This window comes from Talpa occidentalis, unplaced genomic scaffold, assembly GCF_014898055.3.
Source record: "Talpa occidentalis isolate TD23 unplaced genomic scaffold, MPIMG_talOcc4v2.1 talOcc4.17, whole genome shotgun sequence".
In the NCBI taxonomy this organism is placed as follows: domain Eukaryota; kingdom Metazoa; phylum Chordata; class Mammalia; order Eulipotyphla; family Talpidae; genus Talpa; species Talpa occidentalis.
The window spans coordinates 55424833-55443466 of record NW_023601754.1 but is presented as its reverse complement, the minus strand read 5'-3'; the positions used below and the strand labels follow the sequence as shown (position 1 = coordinate 55443466).

Sequence of the window (18634 nt, the reverse complement as noted above, 5' to 3'; positions counted from 1 at the left end):
CCTACCTCTAGCCGAGCCAGCGAAGGTCTCCGGCCTTCCGCTCTCCCCCAGGAGGAGGAGGCCCCTGTCTCGGGTGCGTGAAGAGCCCATGACCGCGCGCCCGGAGCAGGGCCCTGCTCAGCCCCGGCGCCAGCTCCCGAGCCCCGTGGGCAGCTGCAGCGCGTTCTTTTGCTCTGGAAGCTGCACTTGTTCCGCTTCTCAGCCCGACAACGCGCCGGGCGGGCCCGCGGGGTGAGGCTGGCGGGCGGGCGGGCCCGCCGCGGGCCTCTGATTCTCCGCCTGCCGCGCTTCCCGCCCCGGCGGCCCGGCCCCGCCCCGCCCCCGCCCCGCGGACCCGCCCCCAGGCGGAGCCGGCGCCCCGAGCCGCGGCCGGAGAGCGGGCGGCGGGACTGCGCGGGAGGCGCCGGCGGCGGGAGCCCCAGAGGTACCGCGGGCACGGGGAGCCGAGGCCGAGGTCGGGCCGGACGCGGGACGGGCCTGGCGCGCGCGGCCGGGTGGTTCGTGCGGGGGGTGGGGGTTCTCGCCGCGTTTGCCGCCCGCACCCTCCTCCCAGCCTGCGTCCGGGCTCCCCAGTCCACACGTCCAGCCCCTGCCGGCGACCCTCAGCCCCGCGCTCCTTGCTGTCGCCCGGCGCGGCCGGTGGGCGGGCGAGTGGATGCGGCAGCTCCGCGCGCTCTCGGCGGCGCTGGCAACTGATTTGTTGCCCGCTGTGTCAGGGACTCCCCCTTTCTGGGGCTCCCCGTCTCCCCGGCCATCTCCTTCCCAGCCTTCGCACACTGTCCCCCAGTCTGTATCCTTGCCTGGGAGGAAACATCTGTCGCGCCCCCTGGCAGCAGAAATGGGGTCATGACCTCCAGATGTGCTGGGAAGTGTCCAGCGCCTCCTCCTGGGGCAGCCAGGCCTTCCGGATCTGTGGGGGTGGGGCCAGCCCCTCCCCCCCAGTGACACAGGCTGCGAGGAATGTCCCGGCCTCAATGGACCCTGTGTGAAGCTGCCGGGTGGGGGGCAGAGCCCAAGAACATCCCCCGAGGCAGGACCATCGCCAGAGGCGGCCCACAGAACTTACTCTGCTGTACAGCGCTCGGCCCCCACGGCGCGGGTCTGCCCAGCCCCTCACTGCATGTCGCCTTGCGGCCCCATCACACGCACCACACGCCACTGCTCGGGCCCCAGAGCTGGGCACATGGAGCTGGGACCTGCATCCTAACTACCACACACTAAACATGGCCAGCTCCACCCTCCTTTCAGTCTCCCAGCGGACTTGCGGCGGGTCAGGGGTCGTCAACCCCATTTAGAGATGAGACAACAGAGGCTCAGGGTCAGTGTTAGAGCTTGTTGTAGGTGAAACCGCAGAAGAAGGCGCCCCGTGCTCTGGGACAGCGCCCTCTGGAGCCCTGGCCAGGGCGCCTGCACTCCCTGGGGAGGTTCCCTGTGCCTGGGCTGCCACTGCACCCTGGGTTCACCTGGAGGTGCCCCCCTCATATTCTCACACCACCCTCTGCACCTGCCCCAGCCCCAGCACATTTCCGCTCTTAGCAGGCCCAGGGGCCTTAGTGGCTCAGTCTTACATCCTGTGAAGCCAACCCCCACCCACCCCACACCTACACACCAGGGGCAGGCAGCCGCAGGTGCAGCACCGCTTAGGCCTAAGACAGACCCGTTCAGATCCAAGCTCTGACCTAGATGTGCTTCAGACCAGAGCACCCCCTTATCTGCAACTCGGTTCGGCCATCAGTCACATGGGGTTCAGACCTCCCTGTCAGCACCAGTGAAGCCAGGAAGGCAGAGGTGCCCATGGTCCTGATGCCAGCAAAGGGTTCCATCAGCATGACTCCATCCTCTCCCCAAATCAGGGCCACAGCAGAGGGTGAGCCGGGCCTGCTCTTCAGGTGGCCTGGGTGACTTGAGTCCCATGACTGAGCTAACCTTCCTCAGGATGTGGGACTGGGCAGGGGGCTGGGCCCAGGGTTGAGGCCACTTCCTGTACCAAAGAAAGTACTCTTTCTGTGCCTGCTGCCCTGCCAGTGTCCCCTGAAAGCACTGAGGTATTGAGGTTGTGAGGGCCAGGGCCTTTGGGTGCTAGTCTCCTCAGGGACCCTAGAGGAAGAGGGAGAGGCAGGGAGGAAGGTCTCTGGGGACAGGACATCCTCCCTTTGTCAAGTGGGCAGGACCCAGACACCAGAGGCCCCATAGGTTTCCCATTCCTTCCGGGACGAGTCATCTGTCCAGTTGGGCCAGGCCTTGGTAGGGACCCTCACTCCAAGCCTGGACCAAAGCCAGGGTGAGTAGGAACGGGGGAACCCAGCCCCCGAGCTGCCCAGGTTCTAAGACCTCAGAGCCAAGGTCCCGGCAGCCCAGCCCCTGGCCTGGCCAGCACCGAGCAGGAGGAGGGGGCTGGAAACCGCGGCCCGGTAGACAAGGAAGTGGCCAGGAAAGCGGAAGCCGCTTTGATGGTCTCGGAGGGGGCCGGAAGCCAACTCGGGTGGTGGAGGACCAGGCTAGGGGCCGGGTTCCTGTTTTCTCCCCAGGCCCCTCTGAGCAGCCCCCTCCTCCCTCAGGGCAGGAACTGGCCTGCCAGCTGGGCACCAAGCCGCCGCGCCCGCCAATGCGGCCCAGCCCACGGAGAGCCAGGCCCGCAGCAAGCCCATGTGGGCCGGTGGTGTGGGAAGCCCTCGGCGGGGCGTGGCCCCGACACCCACCGATGACCTCTTCGCTCGCAAACTGCGCCAACCATCACGGCCCCCACTGACACCACACACCTTCGAGCCAAGGCCAGCCCGGGGCCCACTCCTTCGCAGCGGCAGCGACGCAGGCGAGACCCGGCCCCCCACACCGGCCAGCCCTCGAGCCAGGGCCCACAGCCACGAGGAGGCCAGCCGCCCTGCAGCAACCCCCACCCGGCTCTTCACTGATCCACTGGCACTGTTGGGGCTGCCGGCCGAGGAGCCTGCGCCTGCCTTCCCCCCAGTGCCCGTGCCCCGCTGGTTTGCCCACTATGATGTGCAAAGCCTGCTCTTTGACTGGGCTCCAAGGCCATGGGGCCCTGGGGGCCCTGCAGAAGCCAGCTCTGGAACCCTGGCCTTGGCCGAGGACCAGGTTGGCAGCTCGGACCTGCTGCTTGGGGCACCTGGCTTTGTGAGTGAGCTCGGGGGCGAGGGGGAGCTGGGCCTGGGTGGACTGGTATCTCCGCCTGTGCCCCCCGCGCTGCCCAATGCAGCCGTGTCCGTCTTGGAGGAACCACAGAACCGAAGCTCAGCCTACAGCTTGGAGCACGCAGACCTGGGCGCCGGCTACTACCGCAAGTACTTCTATGGCAAAGGTGAGGCCCGGCTGGTCCCAGGAGGAGGGGTGGGGGTGGGGCAGAGGTCCCTGTCACCTGCCATGCACACAGCAGCGCCCCTGAGTCGGCCTTGCCCAGTCAGCCCCTGCAGTGTGAAGGGTCAGGCTCTGCCCAGGTCAAGGCTACCCTGCCGGTTCCAGCCGTCACCACCTCCTCAGGGCCCACCCTGGCTCCACCACAGCCGGGCACGCCCCTCTGCCTCCATCTGGTTCTTCCTTATGCGGCCCCTGGCTGGGGTCAGATATGTCCACATCTCTGTGAGGTGGAAACTAAGGTCAGCACAGCCCTACACCCCGGAACCTTCTCATCACCGCCCAGGAGGGGAACCAGGACAGCCACAGAAAAATCCGTGCAGGGGGGCGGGGCCGTGGCCGTGGCAGGATCAGGGCCTGGAGATTGGCTCCTTGGATGCGCGGCCAGGGGAGACGCGGGACCCGAGAGCAGGGGCAGGGGGAGCGGCCACGGGCCGAGGTCACAGGCGCGGGCACCTGTCTGGCCTGGGCTTGGTGGGTGTGGGCGGGGCCACTGGTGGGCGGGGCATGGCTTAGAGCCCGCATTGGGTGAGTTGAGGCCCGGGGCGGGGCTTAGTGGTGGGCGGGGCCATCAAGGAGGGGCAGGACCCATCACACAGGGCTGCGTTTCCCCAGAGCACCAGAACTTCTTCGGACTGGACGAGGCGCTGGGCCCAGTGGCAGTGAGCCTGCGGCGGGAGGAGAAGGAGGGCAGCGGCGGGGCCACCCTGCACAGTTACCGGGTCATCGTGCGGACCACCCAGGTGGGCCAAAGTGATGGGATCCGCCCGCGGGTTGCCGCCCCCACGCTCCATGTGGATCTTGACGGCCCCTACGCCCCCTCCTCAGCTCCGGACCCTTCGTGGGACCATCTCGGAGGACGTGCTGCCGCCAGGCCCTCAGCGTGGCCTGTCCCCAAAGAAACTTCTGGAGCATGTGGCCCCTCGGCTGAGCCCCACCTGCCTGCGCCTGGGCTCAGCTTCACCAAAGGTGCCTCGCACGCTGCTCACCTTGGACGAGCAAGTGGTGAGTGTCCCGCTGCCCCCAGCCCCGGAGCTAGACCTGAGCCGAACCGAGCCTGCCCAGCTCTCAGATGCCAGCTCTGACTTTGATCCTGGCCTGGACAGTGAGCCCAGGAGAGGTGATTTTTTTAGAGAGACAAAGGGCATCAGAGGGCATCCACATCACCTGGGAACTTGTTAGAAATGCAGATTCTAGGGCTGCTCCCAACCGACTGAGTCAGTGCCTGTCCTTTGAGATCCCCAGGTAATGCATGCATACATTTTAGCCAGGAGGCGCTGACACCCCCCACCCCCCCCAACACACACACACACACCCGTCCCTGCTAAGCAATGCCCTCATTGCCTGCAATTTACCCTGCAAAGCCCTGCTCGGTCTCTAAAGCATGGGGCGCTCTCTGTCCTGGGACACGCATTTATTTCATTGTGGATTATTTCAGGCGGGTTGGAAGTCCTTCCCTACCCTGTGCTGAAAGCTGCCTGTTGGCCCCCATTCTCTTTCTCCACCAATCTGTTAGTCATTCAACAAATATTTCTCACATTCTTGGTGCTAGGCCCCGGCTGGATGCTGGGGATATATCCAGACCAGGTGCTGTCCTTGAGTAGCTTACAAACTAGCAGAGGAAAGGGACCCATTAAGAATTGTGGGTAAATGTGGAGCAGGAAAACAGTGAGAGAATGTTGAGGGCTCATGGTGGTGCCGGCAGCCCTTCCTGGCTTGGAGTTTAGCATCATGGCGGAGGGACAAGAGCCAGGGAGAGTGGGTATCTGGGAAGAAGGAACAACTTGTGCAAAGGCTTAGAGGCTGAAAGTGGGTCATTCTGGGGTCTTCTGGGCAGTTCAGCGTAGCTGGAGTAGGACTTGGGAAAGGGGTGGGAAACCTTGCATATGAGGGCACTGGGGAGCCAGGGCAGGCCTGACAGGCAGAGTGGCCTCTGGCTGCAGTGTGGGGGCTGGACTGGAGGGTGGGCATGACCGAAGGAGGTTGCAGTCACCCAGGTCAGAGCTGGTGGTGACCATGGCGCAGGTAACAAGGTGACAGTCCAGGGGTCAAGTGAGTGAACTTGGTGACTGAAAGGTGGGGTGTTGGGACTCCCCAGCTCCCCTACCCCCAGGAGAGGTACCTGAACCGGGGACCCTGGGGGAGGGCGGGTGGGAGTGTTGAGGTGTGAAGTGTAGGGAGCGCATTGGGCAGCTGGGGAAATGGGTCTGGAGCCTGGGAGAAGGGTCTGGGCAGGAGGCAGAGACGGGGGCGTCACATCTGAAGGATGAAGAGGCCTGGGCATGAGAGGGTGGGTCCCTGCGGCCTCGGGTGAGGTGCTGCTCCAGTGGCTCCAAGTGGCAGCAGGGGGAGAGGGCACAGGATGAGGTCACTGGGGGCGGGCTGTAACAGGGAGCTTGGGGTGGAAGTAGGACTACAGGGCCGGGGCGGCAGAGCTTCAAGTAGGGACTGTGGATCAGAAAAGCTTGGCCTGAAGAAACCGGTGTGGAGAGGCCCGGGCTGTTTGCGGGGGCCAGGGTGCCTGGCAGGGCGCATGGCTAACCAGTAAACCCAGAGAGGAAGGTGCAGAAGGAGCCGGGAGCTGAGTGCGTGACAGTGTTGCAGGTCCAGGCCTCCAGAGGCTGGGGTAGGGGTGCCTGGGATTTGGGGTGGGGAGGACAGGCTAGCCTTGAGATGAGGAGATGACATGTGAACACTCACTGGGGTCCAGCATACCATGTGGGGGTCCTTCCCATGACTCCCCTCTTCTGTGGTCCTGATCCCGTCCCACCTGTGACTTCTTCTATCCCTCCCTCCCCCCACCACCATGGGCAGCTAGCCCAAACCCACCCCATAGGTGAGGACGCTTAGCGGGCGGAGCTCAGCACCTGCCCGGGAGCAGCCCAGCTCCCTTGCCAGTCCTGTCCACCCCCACGGCGGTGCTGGGGTTGGGGGAGGTGCTGAGGCGGGTGCCCTGCCTGTCTCCCCTCCCCCAGCTGAGCTTCCAGCGCAAGGTGGGCATCCTGTACTGCCGGGAGAGCCAGGGCTCGGAGGAGGAGATGTACAACAACCAGGAGGCCGGCCCAGCCTTCATGCAGTTCCTCACCCTGCTGGGCGACGTGGTGCGGCTCAAGGGCTTTGAGAGTTACCGGGCCCAGCTGGACATCAAAAGTGAGCCCGGGGGCCTGGGGTGGGAGTGACCCCGAGCAGAGGGGCAGGCGCCTTGCATCTTTGGTCCCACGCTCTGGGGATGGAGAGTTCTTTGGGTAGGCTGAGGACGAGGGTCGCGGCTGCCAATGCCAGGCGTGGGCTGGCAGAAGGAGCTAGGATGTCCAGGGCTGCCTGAGCTGGGACCAGGGGGCTTGGGGGCGCCCCTCCTCCCTCAAACACATGCCCCGGACAGCCCCGCCTTCCTGGCCAGAGGCCCGGGCCTGAGGTGAGCAGCAGGTGAGCGCCTCCTGCCTGTCTCCACTCTGCTCTGCTTCCAGGCTCCGGCCTGGCCTGTCTGCCTCTAGACACGGCCTCCTCCCCCTTAGCTGACCGTTTCTCATTCTGTCTTTCTTTTACCTCAACGCCCCCTTTTTGACGCCCATTCCGTCGTGGCATGGGCCGGAGCCTGTGGGGGGAGGGGGAGAGGGAACAGCCAAGGCTGAGGCCCTTGACCCTGTGGGCGGCCTTGCCTGGCTGTTCACCTGCGGGTCCCGGGCTTGGAGGCTTGGGCCGGACAGAAGGTTCCAGCCACCAGATTCCCTTTGTTTTCCACTCGCCGGCGCAGCGGATTCCACGGGCACGCACTCCCTCTACACCACATACCAGGACCACGAGATCATGTTCCACGTGTCCACGATGCTGCCTTACACCCCCAATAACCAGCAGCAGGTGTGAGGGGGCGGGGGTGGGGGTGGGGGCCCAGCGAGGTGTGCTGCGCGGGTCGCGGTGTTGGAGCCTTGGCCTGAGTCCCGTTCGCCTCCAGCAACTCCCCCCCCCCACCGGCACCCCTCCCCGAAGACAAGCCGCCCAGGCCTTCCACGGAGGCCAGAGGCAGAGCCACGCGCGCTCGGGCTCCGGGCGGCCTGAACGCGGCGAGCGGGGGGCAGCCCGGCCCCGCTCACACCCCCAACCCTCTGACCTTCAGCTGCTGCGCAAGCGCCACATCGGGAACGACATCGTGACCATCGTGTTCCAGGAGCCGGGCAGCAAGCCCTTCTGCCCCGCCGCCATCCGCTCGCACTTCCAGCACGTGTTCCTCGTGGTGCGCGCGCACGCGCCCTGCACGCCGCACACGTCCTACAGGTGGGCGCCCAGGTGGGCCCGGTTCTGCCCCGGCTCCGCCTCCCGGGCCCGCCCGGCCGCCCCTGACTACCCCACCCTCCCCGCAGGGTCGCCGTGAGCCGCACCCAGGACACCCCGGCCTTCGGGCCCGCCCTGCCCCCGGGCGGCGGCCCCTTCCCGGCCAACGCCGACTTCCGCGCCTTCCTGCTGGCCAAGGCGCTCAATGGCGAGCAGGCGGCCGGCCACGCGCGCCAGTTCCACGCCATGGCCACGCGCACGCGCCAGCAGTACCTGCAGGACCTGGCGACCAACGAGGTGACCACGACGTCGCTGGACTCGGCCTCGCGCTTCGGACTGCCCTCCCTGGGCGGCCGGCGGCGGGCGGCCCCTCGGGGCGCGGGCGCCGAGCTGCAGGCGGCGGGCGCGCTGGTGTGGGGCGTGCGCGCGGCGCCGGGGGCCCGGGTCGCGGCCGGGGCGGAGACGGGCGGCCCCGAGGGCCCCGAGGTGCCCTGCCTGCTGGGCATCTCCGCGGAGGCGCTGGTGCTGGTGGCGCCGCGCGACGGCCGAGTCGTCTTCAACTGTGCCTGCCGCGACGTGCTGGCCTGGACCTTCTCCGAGCATCAGCTCGACCTGTATCACGGCCGCGGGGAGGCCATCACGCTGCGGCTCGACGGGCCCCCGGGGCAAGCTGTGGGCGAGGTCGTGGCGCGCCTTCAGGTGAGGCCTGGGAGAGAGCCGGACCCACGCGCCCAGGTTACTCGGCGCCCTGCTTGGGAGGAGCCCCCGGTTCCTGCCAGCCGGCTTGGAAGCAAGTCAGGCAGCTGAGCCCGGGGAGCCCGGGCGCGTAGCAGGCTGGAACGGGGGTCCTCGGGCAGGCACTGGCACTGCTCGCTGGGCGGAGGGGGCTCGCCTCCGGGGTGCGGCTTCAAGGTCTTTTGGGGAGGGGGAGGGCGGAGGGGGGCCCTGGGGCTGGCGCAGGGGGGGCCTTTCCCGCCTGCAGCCCTGCTCACGCCCCGCCTCGCCCCAGCTGGTGAGCCGCGGCTGCGAGACCCGAGAGCTGGCGCTGCCCCGCGAAGGCCAAGGCCGCCTGGGCTTCGAGGTGGACGCCGAGGGCTTCATCACGCACGTGGAACGCTTCACGTTCGCCGAGACGGCGGGGCTGCGGCCCGGGGCGCGCCTGCTGCGTGTGTGCGGCCGGACGCTGCCCAGCCTCGGCCCCCAGGCCGCTGCCCAGCTGCTGCGCTCAGCGCCCAAAGTCTGCGTCACCGTCCTGCCCCCCGACGAAAGCGGCCGGCCCCGCAGGTGACCGCGCGAGGGTGGGGAGCCGACCCCGGTAGTCTGCGGGCCCAGACGGGGGAGGGGTGGGGGGGGTGGGGGGGGCAAATCCTCTGCGTTTCTCTGAAGCCCCTGCCCTCGGAACCGAAACCGAGTCAGTGCAGCGCCGCTGCCTCCACTGCTCAAAGACCTTTTAGTTTTTTTTAAATCAACACCCCCACCCCCCCATACACACACACAAGCCACCCATGCCCCCGAATCTGTAAAGGGCCAGAGAGTAACTTTCAGGTTTTCTGGGCCATCTGGTCCCGGGGCAGCCACTGGGCTCCGGGTGCAGCAGGAGAGCGTCCCCCGCCAGGAGGGGGACCTGGGCAGCCGGGCTGTTCTGCCACTTTACTCTGGGCACCGAGAGTGGCGCTGTGTTGATTTTCACGCGTCACGCGTACTCTCTTGCTTGCTCTCTACTACATAACAATATAAAAGCCACTCTGAGCTGGCAGGAGCCCCAAAGCAGGCACATCTGCTGAAAAGGAAAGAGAAGGGCAGGCTGGGCCCGGCCCCTGGCAGCGGTGTTTGGCGGCCTGTGCCGCGCGCCTGACCTGTGTGACTGCTACCTCCTCACAGCAGCTGGGCGAGGGAGCCAAAGACCCCCTCACAGAGGGGGAAATGTGGGGGGATTTACACCAGGGGCTCCACGGGGTTGAATGCAGGAACACGGCGGGCAACCGGGCCAGCCTTTGTCGCCGCTGTGGGGCCACAGAGCTCGCCCCCTCCCGAAGCGCGCCTCGGGCCGGCTGGCAGGGGCGCTGGTGATGCGGGGCGCTGGGTGGGGTGTTCCTGCCTGACGCTGCCCTTCCTCCTCCCAGGAGCTTTTCGGAGCTGTACACGCTGTCTCTGCAGGAGCCCAGCCGGCGGGGGGCCCCTGAGCCGGCGCAGGATGAGGCCCCGGGGGGAGCCCCGCTGCCGGTCGCCAAGCAGCTACTGCACATGTGTCTGCACGACGGCGGCGGGCCTCCGGGGCCCGGCGAGCTGGCCGAGGAGAGAACCGAGTTCCTGCACAGCCAGAACTCACCGTCATCCCGCAGGTGCTCCCTCCCGGCCTCCCCGTTCCTCCAGCGGGGTGGGGCTGACCCGGCCCACCGCTGTGAAGGCAGAGGCGCTGGGTGCAGCAGTGCTGAGTTGCCCCTGCTCTCCCCAGCTCCCTGTCGGATGAGGCCCCGGTCCTGCCCAACACCACCCCAGACCTCCTCCTGGCCGCCACGGCCAAGCCATCAGCACCCAGTGCTGGCAGGGAGACACCCCCTGCCCAGGTGAGCGGAAACGGGGCTCTGGAGCCCAGGGGGCAGGGGTGGGCTCAGTGGCGCCGGTGGGTGTCACTGCATCCACACCCGCCCGCCCCCAGGAGGGGACGTGCAGCCCCAGCGCCCGTGAGGACCGGGTGGCCCCGACCCCGGAGCTGAGGGCCTCCTTCCTGCCGCGAACCTTGTCTCTGCGGAACTCCATCAGCAGAAGTGAGTGTGGGCGAGGGGCGGGGATGGGCAGAGGGCCGCCCGGGCTGCCCTCCTGAGCCGCCCCCTGTGCCCAGTCATGTCGGAGGCGGGCGGCGAGACGCTGGAGGAGGAGTGGCAGTCCATCTCCGAGATCGCCTCCACCTGCAACACCATCCTGGAGTCGCTGTCCCGTGAGGGTGAGGCCGCCGGGGTGGAGCCGGGGGAGGCCCTTCCTCCCTGTACCCACCTGGTAAATAGCCCCTGTGTGCCCCCTCCCCCAGGACAGACCATCCCAGAGAGCGGAGATGCCAAGGGAACCCCCAAGTCTGATGCTGAGTAAGGCTTCACCTGCTTGCCCCTTCGCCTTTACCTGCACTGTCCGCTCCCCGCCGCCGCAGCGCAGCCTGGTCCCGGGGCTCTACTTCCGTGTACACTTAAGTCAGAGAAGATGGGGTAGGGGTGAGGGGGCGTCTCATTCAGGCAGGTCTGGGAGACACAGGTGGGGGGGTATAGCCCACCCTGGCCCCGCTGAGCCCTGACCCCCACCTGCTCAGGCCAGAGCCCGGGAGCCTGTCGGAGAAGGTGTCTCACCTGGAGTCCATGCTCAGGCAGCTGCAGGACGATCTGCAGAAGGTGACAGGGTGATGGGTGGGCTGGGGCTCGGGGGGGTCGCACCCCAGCAAAGGGCGGCCACCCTGACCTTTGCCTGCTCCTCTGCCCCAGGAGAAGGCGGACCGGGCGGCGCTGGAGGAGGAGGTGCGGAGCCTGCGGAACCTGCAGCTGCAGGCTGAGTCCCAAGGCCTGCTCCTGGCCTCCCAGCAGCTGGGCTCGCCCGCCACCGACCTGGCCTGAGCTGGCTGGTCCAGCCTGAGCTTGGACCTCTGGCAACTGCCCAGGCGCTCAGGGTGCCTGGGTGACCCGGGCCCTGGGCCTTCCTCAGGAATTCGCCCGCGTGTTAGCACTGCCCCCCCTGCCCGGACCCTTATTTGGTGGCAAAATACTCCCGCATCCCTGTTTGTATATATTCCGTGAAGGGAAAGGGCTGCGGGCAGTAAAGAAACCACCACTCTGTGCGTCTGTAAAGGTGTTCATGACCTGACGGGGGGGTGGGGGGGGTTTGCCCCAGAAGCCCCAGCCACGCTCCTGGGGCCAGTCAGGACGCTGGCTCAGGGAGGGCTGGTGCTCCCCGAGAGGGCCTCCGAGGCTGTCGGGAAGCAGGTGGCCACATCCCACACCGATTCTGCTGGTGGTCCAAGCCAGATCCAAGCAGGCCCTGCCCCGGGCCCTTAGGAAGGCCCGTGCACCTTGCGGGGGCCTGTTCTCCAGGGAGGCCCCACTCCACTCTGCCGTCACACCCCCCAGCCCGGGCCTCGCTTCACCACTGGCCATGTCTCCCAGGGCCTGACTCCAGGACTCTGCCTCAGTTGCCTGGGAGCTGTTTCCATGTCTCAGAGGAAATCAGCCCTTCACTTCTTTTGGCCCTCACCAGAGCCCCGTTACTCACCAGGCGGGGCCCGTCCCATGAGCAGCATCTGCAGGTCCAAAGTTGGGCTTTGTCTAGACCCCGTGTCCTCTAGATGTGGAGCCAGACAGGGCACTGACTGGCCCGGCATCCTCTGCCTAGACCAGCCCCTTGCCCGAGCTGCCTGAGACTTCCTGTTGACAGGAAGGCCCTGGGTCTACTAACTTGGGCTTTGGCAGGATGAGACGGGAAGGCGCCATGGAGGAGGTGATAGAGTGAGTTTGGAAGGTTGAGTAAGAGTTCGCTGGACAGAGATCAAAGGTATCCAAGGGAGGACGGGTCTGGGGGCGTGCGGGACAGGAGTGAGAGCGCCGGCAGGGACCCAGCCCTGTGCTGGGAATCAGAAAAGGCCGCGCGGAGGAAGAGCGCGGAGGCTCCTGCACTAGCAGTTCCCAGCACTGCGTCCTGGTCCTGGGGTGGACTGGAGTGAGCAGCCCTCAGGCCAGTACGAAAGCCTCCCGGCGGCCACTATTTGGCTGTGTCGGCAGAAAACGGATTGAGTCACGTCGTTGACAGGGCTTCAAAGGGACAGTGATAGGGTGAGATTTGGGGCTCGGAGCCCTTTGGCTGCAGGGAGACAGGGAGGGCAGCGACAGCCCAGTGGGAGCTAGTGGTGACTGCAACTGGGTGATGGCCGTGGAGGTCGGGGGAGCGGCAGGTTGGCCAGCAGCTAGCGAGGTGGGAACGGTTTGGAGGGGGAGACAGCGCCCAAGGTTACCGGCTGGAACCGCCAGGGGGTGGCAGGATCAAGGCTAACTCGGGGAGGGAGATGGGGGGACAGGCCGGGGTCACTTGGAACAGGGTGAGTTTGAAAGGCGGGAGGGGCGGCTGCCGGCGGGAGGCCCGGGCTGAGACGAGACTTCGGGGACGGCTGGGCCGAGAGCACGATGAGGTCGCCCGGGCATGGGAGTCCGGGGAAGGGCTTCCGGGGGTCACACTGGGAAAGCCGCGCGGCGCGGCGTGGGCGGCGGGACCTGGGCTCGCCCCCGCCCTTGCCCCCGGGTCGGGCACGGAGCGCCCCGGCCAGGGCCTCCTCGGACTCGCCCCGGCCCGCCCGCCGCACCGTCGAGCCCCGCCTGCCCGGCGCCCGCGCCCGGTCCCGCCCCGTCCCGCCCCCACGCGCGCGGGTGCTGCCCTCCGCGCTCGCGCGGCCCAGTCGCCCGGCCCGGGCCCGCCCCCGCCCCGCCCCCGCGGCTGCCGCCCGCGGACTCACCCCCAGGCGCTTTCCGGTTCCCCAACACTGAGCCCAGCTGGCGTCTCCCCCGCAGGCGCCGTCCGGAGCCTGCACCCCGGGCCCACGGCCCGCCCGCTGGGCCCAGTCCTCGGGCTCGGGACAGGGGGTTCCCGAAGCGCCTCACCGGGCCTCGCCCCGCCGAGCCTGGGCGTGCACATGCGCCTGAAGGCCGGCCCAGCGGGCCAGGGTCTTTCCCGGGCCCAGCCTCCTGCGTGCGCGGGGCCGGCCGGCCGCGCAGCTCCAGCCCTTTGAAGTAACGCTTGGTCTTGGTTTCGGCCTCTGGGCTGCGCATTGGACTGCTCCGGTCTTTGCGGCATAAGGCATCAAAGCACAGGCGGGGCAGGCACTAGACCGCTACCGGGCGCCTCCCCTACTCCCACAGGTGCGCGCGCCTGCGGGCCACCGGGAGGGGAAGCACACACCGCAGCCTCTGGGCCTGGAACAGCTTGGCCCCACGAGCCTTTCCAACAAGGTCTGTTACCCGGCTGACCTACAAACGCCGCTGGCTCCTCTCGGAGGTCCGCCAGCCTCTGCTGAGCTAAGACCCGGCCGCTAGTGCGGCTCCGGGAAGTCTTTCCAGGCAGCTCCCTTCCCCCACGGCGGGCGCCACACCTCTCTCAACACCCGGCAGGCCCACCACAGTCGCCCGCTTTCATCCACTGGACGGAAACGAGGGGTTTCCAAGGTCTTCCTCACGCTGCAAACTCCTAGATGCTAGTGTAAATAAATATTCAACCACGTATCACCAATGACCAGCCTCACATGACCAGCAAAGTGTGCTGTGTTTGCTGAAAGAAGGGAAATCTGGTCAGCTTGGCAACGACTTTATTAGTTCAGAATAGAAACAGCAAGAGTCCAACTGCTTTGATTCTTCAGTAAAAACTGCCACTTGACTGGAGAGCTGCCAGCTTGCCCTCCTCAAAGCTCTCCCTACTATTAAGGCACTTCAGAAAAGGGGGAACAGAGACATCTCCAAAATCCCCAGCTGCTGGATGGGGCTGGTACTGTCCCACCAGTCCTCTCCACCACAGCTGAGCAAGGGAAGAGCTGGCAGAGGCCTGGACAGGCAGGAAGGCCAGGCCCTGGGTGCTGATGTGAGGCGCCGGGCAATGCCCGAGCCGAGGAGCTGCTAACAGGCTGTTTAGGCTCAAGGTGTGAATGAATCCATGATTGGAGGAAGACACTTGGTAATAAGGCTTTGTGGCCTCAGAGGCCATAGCTCCAGCCTGCCCCACTCTCTAGGAGAGTGCTAGAAGCTGGAGGGTAGGGATTGGGGTCCCTAGAATTCCCACAGAAAGGAGCTGAACATCAGGAAAGGGGAAGAGCCAAGTCCGAGTCCGTCCAGCTCCCCCCTTGCCAGAGAAGTTAATGCTTCTGCTTAAGCACCTCCAAGAAGATACATATGGCCAATGAAAGAATAAAATGCACCCTCCCCCCGCCCCAGGAAGACATCACCCAAAGAAGTTGGGGACAGTTGGAACATACCCCCCAGGATCCATAAGTGCTTGCTTTTGGGGGGCATCAATCCCCTGCACCCACTACTCCAGGCTTGGCAGGCGTCCCCCGCTTAAGAGCTCATCTGACTCAGAAAGGCAGAGAAGTCCATGTCCGCAATGGAGGGGAATTCTTCTTCCCCGGGGAGGAGGCCATTGGGGAGCCCAGAGGCCCCCAGTGCGGTGGGAGTGGGGTCAGGGGGCCTCTGGGACCCTGTTACCAGACGAGTTATAGATTCGGGGTACTCCATCAGCATGGGCTCAGCTGCGGTGGGGGCCACAGACACACCCTGGTTCATCAGCTGCTGAAACTCAGAGTTGTCGACGGAGGCCAGGTCCGAGTACACAGCCGTGTCGGTGCCGTTGCCAAGGAAGGCCCCCAGGTCTTCCTCCGCATCAAACTGCAGGTGCAGCATGGCCTCTGACAGTGTCCCTTCCCCAGCCAGGGAGGGCTTGGGGGCAGGCGGGGCCATAGCCTGAGTAAGGCCTGGGGCTAGGACTAGGTCAGGGGCTGGGGCCTGGGGCAGAGCTGGCACCATGGCTGCAGCGGGAACGGGGGCCTGGACCAGGGTTGGGGCAGAGGCTGGTGCCAAGGCCGGAGGCTGGCCTGGAATCGGCCCGGAAGAATAGACCATGGGGGAAAACTCCTCGAAGTTGATAGTGCTGAGGGATGATGTGAAGGAATAGGGCTGGGGAGCTGGAAGAGAGAGAGGCAGGGGTCAGAGAAAAGCCCTCGAGACCCACCCTGTGCTGTCCACCGTGTTCAGGATCAACCCTTCCCCAGAGTCACCGCCGGCACCTGAGCTCCCTCCTCCCCACTCTGCCGGCGGGGCCCATGCTAGCTCCCCCCTCCTGTCTACTCCGGCCACGAAACTCTTCCCGCCTTCTCGAGGAAGGGATGCTTTTGGAGACCTGTGGGTGAGGCCTCACTTTAGACCTGACAGAGCGATGTCAGCGCGTCCCCCCAGAGCACGGCCCCAGGAGCAGCAGTGCGCGGTGCCTGAGCCGGCACTTTGTCACTCCATGGAGCCCAGCACCAGCACCTACACTGGGCAACTTCAAGGGGTTTTTGTTTCCCTAATTCAGCTGAAAGCTGAGGGTGCGATGGTTGTGCCTTTTAACACTCTGCACCCCAAGGTCTCCCTGCATGGGGGCACTGGTAGTGCTTCAACTCGGACCGCAGGGAGCACTGCTCCCGGGAGCAGCCTGTGTGGAAGTCTGCGCCGGAGCCCAGGAACCTGCATCGCCCCGCTCCCCAGGGGGCTCCGACCCAGGCTCTGAGACAAGCCCCTGGAAACAGAAGCGCCGGCATCAGACGTTGGCTGCCCAGGCTGCCCGCCCGCCTCCCCCAGCCCGAGCAGCCCTGAGCCGCAGCTCTGGGGGAGCAGCAGGAAAGCCTTACCGGGCTTGGGGACGGACGCTGAGCTCCGGGAAGGCACGGCAATGCGCCGGGGTGGGGGCCGGGGGTCGGTGGGTCCTGCAGGCAAGGCTGGGTCAGTTCTCGGCCCCCAGGCCACCCCGCCCTCCCCGCTGGGTCCCGGCCAGCCCCCCTCTCCCGCTCACCAGTGAAAGGACTCTTCTTCATGATGCTTTTGAAGGTCTCATATGTCCTTTTGCGTTTTTCCTCAATCTGGTGATGATCATCTGGGGACAAACGGGGAGAATCTCTTCTCAGCTGGGCCCTCGGAAGAGAGGTGACAAGCCGAGTTTTCCTGAGACCCCTCTCTGCGCCTCCCCAGCAATGAGAAGGGGGTGGCGCTCCACGAGTCTGAGACTGCACAGCTTCTCGAGAAGGCGGGGGCTGCGGGCACAGGGGCCCTACTGGGCGGCCCAGGGTCCTGGTGGGCCCAGTCTCCAGGTCTCCTCTCGCCTGCGCTGCTTACAGCCCTGCTGGTCTTCAGCCTCAACCCAGGCCTGGCAGTGACCTCTGCACCCCGGGGAAGGGGAGGCACATTAGGCTTCAGGGTTCAGAGACCCTTATTCTTATCTTGGATGAATGAACCTAGAGCTTGCAGAATGTTCTGGCTACCTCAGCACCTGGATAACCCCCGAGACGCCACACCATCCGTGCAAAGCCAACCACATCATCTCGCTTCAAAAGCCCGGCTCTTTCTCCCAAGTCCCTTCACACCCACCAACCCTGTCATCAAAGTTAAAAACCTCGGCTTCCTCCTCAACAGCTTCCTTCCCCACTCCGCACCCTCTACTCACTGGACACTTGCTTACCAAGCACCTACTGTGTGCCAGGCCCGTTCTGGCCACTGGGAATCCGGCCATGAGTAAGCAGACAAGGTTTCTGCTCCTCAAGAGTCGGCATCCTAGTGACAGACGGGCAATACACAGTGGCGGGAGACCTGAGGAGACACGGGGTGACGTGGGCAGGCCAGAGCCGAGGCCAGCGGCGGCCACAGTAGCACTGCCGTGAGCCTGTTACGTGAAGATCTGGGACGGAGAACCCCAGCCCAACGACAGCCAGAACCCAGCGCCTGAGGCGAGACTGAGCTTGGCGCGTGTCAGACACAAACGGCCCATGGAGCAGAAGGGAGCCAAAGTGGACGGGGCAGACGTGACGCTCTTGCCGCCGCCCGGCTCTCCTCTCTGATCCTCAACGTGCTGCTGTCAGATCTGCTCATGGTGCTACTTGGCTTATACCACTCAGGGGCTCCCCACTACCTTCAGGATGAAACCCCTGAAGGAGGCTGTGGGCCTAATGCTCCAGGCCCTCCTGTCTGGTCTGCCCCCAGCTCCCACCACAAAGCTGGCGGGGTGCTCTCTCCAACACTCCTGCCCTTCCAGGGCCAGGCCCCGCCTGCAGAACATGCTGTCTGTCTGTCTCTCTCCTCCACACAGCCACGTCCTGCCCCGCTGCCTCTGTGCGCCTCCCTCCTCCTTGCACAGTGCACCATGACCGGAGGCCTGTCGCGTGAGTGAGCTTCCGTGGTGGTGGGGGGGGGGGGCACATCTCAGCGTAATACAAAGTGGCACCAAGCGGCACTCTGATGACATGTGGAGTGAACTGACTGCTGTTCTGGGGGGGCTTCCCAACCCAGATCTCCTCGGAGACAGCACACTCAGGCCAGAAGGTGAGCATCGATGCGGACACCCTGACCCCACAAAGCCTGTGTAGCAGGGACAGAGGCACGCAGGGGTGACAGGGCCCTGGAGCCAGAGGTTGGGGTTCAGGTGCCAGCTCTGCCGCTCGCTAGCTGTGTGACCTTAGGCAAGTCAGATGCCCGCCTCCAACCCCAAAGCCTTCCAAAGAGTAGAATCAGGCAATTCACACATGTGCTTGGAATAGGATCCAGTGCGCATCAAGAGCTCTGTGTTTTGGGGTACGGCTATGAAATGACATGTAACCCCCCGCCCTGACTCCTAAAGACCCGGCCTTGCACCTCCCCCAGCCGGGTACCTGTGTCTGGCAAGTACTGGAACTCCATGGGCTCGCTGAGCTCCCGGTCGGAGGGCCGCCGCAGCTGCATGGAGACGCGCACGGGGGCCTGGAGGCTGCGGGTCATGTAGGGAGGGGTCCGGAACACGATGGCCACTTGTCGGTGCACATCAGCTTGGGAAAAGCTGCCTCGGGCCTCCCAGCCCGGTCCCGTGAAATATACCTCAATGTCCTCTGTAAGTGGGGGGGGCAGCAGGGTAGGTCAGGGCGTTGGACGCCCCAGAGCCCACCTCCCCAGATGACACTCTTCTCCTGAAACACGCCACCCCACCGCTGAACGCCAGCTCCCGGGCCCTCGCCCACGCTCGTGGCCTCCTGCGCCGAGGCCGGCCCGCTTCCGGGTGTGTACCTTTCTGCACCTTGTCACACAGCAGGAAGATCTCATCCCCCCCAAGGCAGCTCCCCGAGTTTCGGTTCACTCGGCAAATCTTGAGTTCAGCAGTGTTGGGGGCACCTGAGGGTGTGAGAGTACGGAAGGAACGCCTGAATCCCCAGAGGCCGCTGGGGCTGGCCTGCCAGAGAAGCAACATCCCTGCCCAGCCCAGACCC

General features: G+C 65.7%; 2 protein-coding genes across 3 annotated transcripts in view; one reads left to right on the top strand and one right to left on the bottom strand.

Annotated features, from left to right (window-relative positions):
* The first annotated feature begins 389 nt into the window (after window positions 1-389).
* On the top strand, window positions 390-11465 carry SIPA1 (signal-induced proliferation-associated 1). Its single transcript, XM_037517566.2, has 16 exons — window positions 390-424; window positions 2559-3319; window positions 3988-4115; window positions 4201-4377; window positions 6348-6522; window positions 7127-7230; window positions 7487-7644; window positions 7731-8340; window positions 8651-8925; window positions 9765-9983; window positions 10097-10208; window positions 10301-10409; window positions 10484-10585; window positions 10670-10724; window positions 10943-11021; window positions 11112-11465. The coding sequence occupies exons 2-16, from the start codon at window positions 2647-2649 to the stop codon at window positions 11238-11240; spliced, it is 3105 nt and encodes a 1034-aa protein (XP_037373463.1). The 5' UTR covers window positions 390-424; window positions 2559-2646; the 3' UTR covers window positions 11241-11465.
* Window positions 11466-13715: 2250 nt separating this feature from the next.
* The window catches only part of RELA (RELA proto-oncogene, NF-kB subunit), a 34826-nt gene continuing 29907 nt past the window's right edge, over window positions 13716-18634 (bottom strand). For both annotated transcript variants that reach the window (XM_054697467.1, XM_037515692.2), the window contains exons 7-11: window positions 18435-18539; window positions 18047-18259; window positions 16201-16281; window positions 16040-16114; window positions 13716-15334 (exon numbers count right to left, since the gene is read on the bottom strand). In XM_054697467.1, coding sequence (XP_054553442.1) covers window positions 14712-15334; window positions 16040-16114; window positions 16201-16281; window positions 18047-18259; window positions 18435-18539 — 1097 coding nt within the window. In that variant the 3' untranslated portion in view covers window positions 13716-14711. The remainder of the gene's footprint in view (window positions 15335-16039; window positions 16115-16200; window positions 16282-18046; window positions 18260-18434; window positions 18540-18634) is intronic.